The 6592-nt window shown below is 59.0% G+C and overlaps 1 protein-coding gene across 1 annotated transcript in view; it reads right to left on the bottom strand.

Annotated features, from left to right (window-relative positions):
- Positions 1–653: 653 nt before the first annotated feature.
- ZMIZ1 (zinc finger MIZ-type containing 1) overlaps positions 654–6592 on the bottom strand; it is a 174966-nt gene continuing 169027 nt past the window's right edge. The window contains exons 24-25 of the mRNA XM_023764400.1: positions 5698–6078; positions 654–4311 (exon numbers count right to left, since the gene is read on the bottom strand). Of these exons, the coding sequence (XP_023620168.1) occupies positions 4204–4311; positions 5698–6078 (489 nt within the window). The 3' untranslated portion in view covers positions 654–4203. The remainder of the gene's footprint in view (positions 4312–5697; positions 6079–6592) is intronic.

Consider the following 6592-nt stretch of genomic DNA (forward strand, 5'->3'; position numbering starts at 1 on the left):
GCACAGGGAGGGCAGTCAGTTGTGTCGGGTGCGGAGGCTGTAAGGATAGTTAGAACCTTGGCCTGGGGCGGGGCTGGAGCAAGAGAAGCCCAAGTAAAGTGCAGTCACAGGAGAGAAAAGCCCAGGTTCCCTTAGAGGGGAGGGCGCTGAACTGGGTGGCCAGGGAATGACTAGGCAGTGGAGAGACAGCCAACAGAGGGCGTGGGTAAGTCAACACCCAGGGCTTGAGGCCTGGGCTTGGTTTTTCATTCCCAAATGCTCTGGACAGCGCCCTCTGGGGCCAAACATGGGGAACAGGCTCCTGTTCCTTAAACCCAGAAAACCCAGTGTTGTTGGCTACCAGAGCCCAGCCAGCACCCCTGGCCCTGTTCAGGTCCCGCTCCCCACCTGCCTGTCCCACCGCCGGGGCAGGGCCTGCTGAGACAGGGGCCCAGAAGGCGAGGGCACAGGCTCAAAGGCTCTCACCTGGCCCCGGGGTTTCAGGGCCTCTTCCAGGGGCACCCAGGGCAGGGGCTCCTCCGATTCAACACCAAGCCACCTGCTTCCTTTCTTTTTCCTTCGCAGGGTGATTGGGCAGGGTGGTGGTTTAAAAGCAAAAACAAAAATGCCCAAACCACTCCTGAATGTTCACAAAATAGCTAATTCGCCAAACCTTCATTTTTGTCCATTTATTTAGAAAAAAATTAACATGGGCAAATGAGATACCTCAGTGTTACAACAGAGTATAGAAATGTCTAGCAATAGTCAAATAATTTGATCTTTAAATACAAAATAACCACATGAACACCTAATATACAGGTTTCATCTGAATACATATTTATTAGATAAATATTAGAAGTTGTCACATCATCTAACTACATACAGCTTTGCAAGACTAGAAACCACAATTACTTTTTCTGAGCAGTTTAAAGTATGAAATGACTGCATTGTACACGATGTACAAAGACGATGGAGATTTCTGTGGGAGTTACTTCGGGCCGCACGGTGGGTGTGTCTATGTGTGTGTACGTGTGAATCACCTGTGATCATGATATCAAAAATTATACAAAGTATGAATTTGGTTACAATTTTCTTCCGAAATCCCCATTTCTTTTCATTATTTCCATAGCACCCTAAAAATACACAGGTGGCAGGACTAGTACACTGAAGCTAAATAGTACATGTAGGTAAAATAAAAACAAAACAGAACGAAAATTCCTTTCCACACGGGGTCAGAGTATATTACATAGTGAGACAGATGCAGAGAGACCTCACAAATGCTAACAACAGGATCTAGTTTTTCACGTTAAGATGGAGTTCCAAGCCTTTTGTTTTGTAAAATAAAAACAATACACATTCCGAGGGAAATGAATGCATCTGTTAACATGTCTCTATTTCTCATTTACATATGTACACACGTCGCTTGAGTCGCTGCTGCTGACATCACCCTGCCGGGTGGGTCAGGCGGAGGGAGCAGACATGTAGCTCTCTGGGGGTGTAGGGCTTCCATTAGGGAGAAAGTATTAGACGTTTCTCAAAAAATAAAATGGTTACAGGGAACATGATACATGGGTAAAGCTTCAAACCAAGGAGATGGGGTGATTGCCTGCACGTGGGCCTCCCCGCCGGCCGCCGGCGCCCTGTCCGTCTGTGGAGTGGCAGCTGTGGCCTGGTGCGTGCCTGGCGCGGAGAGGGGCTTGCCGAGGCCTCGTTTTTGCTGAGGTTACTTATGGCTCCAAGTGGTCATCCAAACAGGATCAGGGAAGCATCTCCTGAGCTCAGAATTGCCCTGCTGGGGGAGGCTGCCCCGGAACCTGCCACCAGCTGGGGCTTTCCCAGCCCCGGGGGCCTTCCTGCCTCCCTCGCTCCCTGGCCCGGCCCCCAAATTGCTCTGGAAGAGTTCGTCCCAGAGGGCGGGCTTCGGCACCTCGGTTCAGGAAGGCTCTTTGCTGAACTTGCTGGTGGGGGCTTGTGGGAAAGGGGATCCGGGCAACCTGCCTCGGGTGCGGCCGGGCTTCCCCAGAGAGGGCGGAGGAGGTGCCTGGAGCCCGGCTGTGGGAGCAGTGACCTCCTGCACTAGGAAGCTGTGGGCAGGTCAGCTGAGCAGAGCAGGGACACCCCGACAAGAACCAGAACGAACTCCAGGCCTCTCTGGGGAAAAAGTACACGGCAGGAAGCAGGAACTTCTAGGGAAGGTGTCCGTAAGTCTGTCTGGGGCGGAACATTCCCACACGCCCGACCCACCAGCCTCCCAGCCGGGGCTATCGGCACTGGGCAAGGACGGCCGCGTGCTCCCTGGTGCGTCTCGTCCCGCCAGCCTGGGCCTGGCTCTCCCAGTGGGCAGCCTGGTCTCTAACTCACGGCACAGCCACCTCTGCGCTTCGTCCCTTCATCGGTACAAATAGCCCTGGTTGCTTTTTTGTTTTTGTGTTTTTTTTTTAAAAAAAAGGACTCGGTCTTTGTCGTTGAGTCAAGGCATTTTAAAAACACCAGCAAAGGCTATAACCAGGTCATGAAAATGCTGAAGATTATCAAAGACAATACTAAAATATTCACAAAGATATTTACAAAAGCAATTCTTAAAATAATCGATTTGCATACTGAACACCACACTTTTTGAAAAAACCTCAACAACGGGACAAAGGAAACAAGGTGGGAGCGGACAACGGCAGCTTTCCTTCCGGAAACCTCGTGCTGGCCGCTGGTAGTGACTGGAAATCGACAGCTAGGCCCGTCCCGGTCAGAGGCTGAGGAGTGCTGGGACCACCCGCCCTGCCCCGCCCCAGGGAGCCGGAGACTGAGAACACAGGTGGACAGGAGAGCAGGAGGCCCCAGGCAGCAGCAGGGAGGGGCGCAGCGAATTTACAGACGTGACACAAGTGACCCGCCGGCCTAGCAGCGTCCCAGGCCGTGCGGTGGAGGGAGCAGAGGACACACAGCTACCTGGAGACTCAGAGCAGTCGGCTGAGTGGGAGGGAAAACCAGAGGCTGCTTCTGTCTGAACCAGCAGGAGTGTGGGGTGAGCTTTCGACGGCAGAGGGACACAGAGGGGAGCGGCTGGCAGCCAAGCGCGGTGTCTGAGGCAGCCATGCAAACACCCTTGATGCTTGTGGGCGCACCCCAGCACACACAGCAGCCTCGGACATCGGCAGCCAGACAGCGGGGGCTGGGGATACCGATGCCGGGTTCCTGCTGCTAAGCCTGCACACTCCCGAGCCAGCATCTCCCATGCCTTTCCACCATCCCACCTTGCCGTCTGCGGGGGACAAAGGGGCATCAGTAGAGAGGGAAGTGGGTGTCCCATGTAGCAGTCTGGGAGAGGTGGGAGAGGAGCAGGAGGGAGGATACAGCACACATGGGAGAATCGGTTTGCTTGCTGTCCGAGTCCAATGTTCTCTTCTCCAGATGACTTAGTAGCTTGAGGCTGTTGTTCAAAAACAGGAGTGGCTTGGAGCAGTTTTAAGTTGCCGTTCCTACTGACCACCGGGCGGCATTCCCCCGCCCCCAACTAAGGGCACAATAATTTCCGCCGGGCACTCGCTCTCTGCCCTCCCAGGCCGGAGCCCAAAGGTCGTGGAGCCACCTGCTGTGCTGTCCTGGCTCTGAGGCCCTGACCCTCTCCCCACCAGCCCCCAAGCAGGAACGGCACACCCTCTCTCAAACACAGGATCGTGTCCTCCTCTGCTTGCTGAGACAATGTCTACAGGGTATCTTGGCTAGAGGTCAGGGGTCGAGTGGCAACCGTGGCCCCTCCGTGAGTGGGCTTTCCCAGAGGCTTGTGCTTTTCTGTGGTGGGTGACGGTGGTGGGCGGGCTGTTCTCCCTGCAGCCGACTGTCACTGCTCCCCAGGGCTCGGCCGCCTGGGTCTGGGGGCTTCTTTCGGGCTCAGTCACAGAAGGAGGCTCTGGGCCAGGAAGCAGGGAGGCAGGGTTACAGTTTGGAGACTGGAAGAACCTGGCGGCCACTGGAGGTCGCGGGGGTCAGCACACGGAGGGACCAGGAAGCTGTCAGGTGTCCTCTCACCGCGCTCCCATCGTGAGGGTCACCTTCCGGCCGGCTCCGGGCACCGGCTCCAGACCACAGCCTTCACAGGGCACCCTCCACCCCTCCGCTCTGAGGCCACGGCAGGGGGGAGGGTCTGAGGACTCGGCTCCCAGCGGGAAAGTGTGTGGGACGACGGGAGGGAGCGGAGTGGGGAGGGATGGCCCCGGCGGAGGGCGGGCTTCAGTTGTTCTCAAAGAGAGACAGGAGGTCATCGTTACTATTGCTCGGCAGGTCGGGGGGGTCCAGGTACGAGAGGAGCTCGTCGGGATTTGTGAGTTCTGGCAGGAGCTGGAGGAGAAATACAGAAGCCAGATGAGGTGCCGGCTGAGGGGCTGGTGAGGGACACGGGGCATCCCCATGCCCGTTCCCTTGCCTGCCTGCCTCCCAGGGTCCTGGCCCGACAGGGGAAACGAGCCGTGCTAGCTGGCCCCAAACGCCCGTGGCCACGTGTGGTCGGGGCACCCATGCTTGGTTCAAGCCCACCAGCTGGGAAGGCCCTGGCAGGGCAGAGGCTTCCTCGCAGCAGACCCTCTGGCCCCGGCACCTGCCCCAAGGACCTGCAGGGCCAGGGGCCTCCCAGCGGAACCCAAGTGCATGGAGGCGGCCCCTGCAGCTCCTGCTGCCCGGATCCCTTGCTCTCAGGAGCTCTCCGCTCCTTGGCAGGCCCCTGGCAGGCTGGCAGCACGGCCCTGGGCAGAGTCTGCAGGGTTCCTACCCTCTACCCTGAGGCCCTTGGAGTCTTCCTGTCATAGGGGCCTCGTGAATCTAAGGCACCCTCTGGCCTGCTTGGTGGAGGAGAGCTGGGCAGCGCCCAGTGACCGCCCAGCGAGGGCACCCATTCACCCCAGACTGACACTGCGGGGCCACGGGTGACGGGGCTGGGACTGAGGGCAGGAGCGGCTCAGGAGAGGGCAGGCCTCCTTCCTGGAAAGCTAGAGCTGGGCTGTGGAGGGAGGGCAAGTCCTGCGGGTTTCCTGTCTCGCCCTGGCCCGCCCCCAGCATTCCGAGCATCTCCTCCCATCTTTCAGGCCGTTCAGCTCTCAGGCGGGAGACAGTCTCAGCCTCCCACGTCCGCCTCAGCAGCCCCGTGACCAGAGGCTGGCCCCTCGCACCCCGTCCAGGGGCCTGTCTCAGAGTGAGCGATGGAGCAAGCAGAAGCAAGGGCATGGATAACACACGGACAAGAAACTGGAGACAGACACACACCAGTGAGACAGAGGGGCTGTCATTCCAGCCCCTCCCCTGCCCCGGCCAGAGAGTGTGGCAGACACGGAGATGGCAAACTCAATGTGGGCGGAGGGGGGGGGAGGGGAGGGGGAGAAGGGCAGGAGCCTCCTACGCTGCCTCCGGACCGGGCCCAGAGGGACTCTGTGAGGGCCTGGGGAAGGTGGGGTGAGGCTGGGCTGCAGGACCGCGGCCAGGGGGCGAGGGGCAGGGGCTGGGAGGCAGGGGAGGGGACCCTCGGACCCTCAGTGAGGCTTCCCCCTGGTGGGGGTTCCTGGTTTTGAAGGCAGGGGAGACAAGCTGCCTGGGCCCACACACCACCCACCCAACCCCTCACAGCTATACCTCCTCCACCCGGGCCTTGAGCCTCAACACCCAGCCCTGCTCTTTGGGCAGGTCTCGGGCGCCAGGCCTAGCCCCAGGCCAAGGCAAGTGGGGACCCCAACTTACATCCAGCGAAGGCTCCGGCATGTCGGATGCTCCCTGCGCTCCGGCCTGACCCTCTAAGGCTGAGGAGGGGTTAAAGGTCAGGTCGCTGTGTGGATGGTTGCTGGGAGCGGCCTGTGGCGGTTGCCGGGGAGGCTGGGAAGGAGGAGGAGGAGCCCCACTGTGATGTAATGGAGGCCCTGACTGGCTGCTGGGGTGTGGGACGTGCAAACCTTGTTGTATGGAGGGATGGGGCTGGTCAGAACTGCCAGCGTGTGGCATCTGTGGAGGAGGAGAGAGCAGGAGAAAAGAGAGGTGAGGTGACGAGGCACAGCGACGGATGCCTGGAGAAATGAGAACCAAACAAAACCAGGAGAACAACACACCCCCACAACAGAGCCAACCCTACAAAGCTGAATGCTGCTCTTGTTTTTTTGTTTTGTTTTGTTTTTGCAGAGAAACAAACAAAATCCTCCCCCAAAACTGCCAGTTGGGGAGGTTGTGGAGGGCAAAATGGGGAAGGGCCGTCTGAGGCTGTGGGTCCAGGAGGGAGGTGGCCAGGGGCTCGGAGACGAGCAGACAGCGAGGGCCAGGCCCCGGGAGCCCGCCGCCTCCCAGCCTGGGCTCCACCACAATGAACAACAGCGCGGGCAGATGGACAAGCACAGTGGGCATGTTTCCAGGCCAGGGGGTGGGAGGTGCTGCTGGCAGCATGGTGCGGGCGCCAAGGGCCGGGGGAGGAGAGCAGACGCGGACAGACAGCATGGGGCAGGCGTGCAGCTCATGGGTCTGTGCCCCCCAAGTGGGCACACAGGTTTCCTCCAGGAGCCTCAGTACTGGCCCTGCCTGGTGCCCTGGGGCAGGGAGAACTGAGCCTCAGTCAAAGGAGCCGAGTGGGGCCTCCCAGACTCTTCCTCCT

The sequence above is a fragment of the Myotis lucifugus genome, unplaced genomic scaffold (assembly GCF_000147115.1).
Source record: "Myotis lucifugus unplaced genomic scaffold, Myoluc2.0 scaffold_330, whole genome shotgun sequence".
Taxonomy (NCBI): domain Eukaryota; kingdom Metazoa; phylum Chordata; class Mammalia; order Chiroptera; family Vespertilionidae; genus Myotis; species Myotis lucifugus.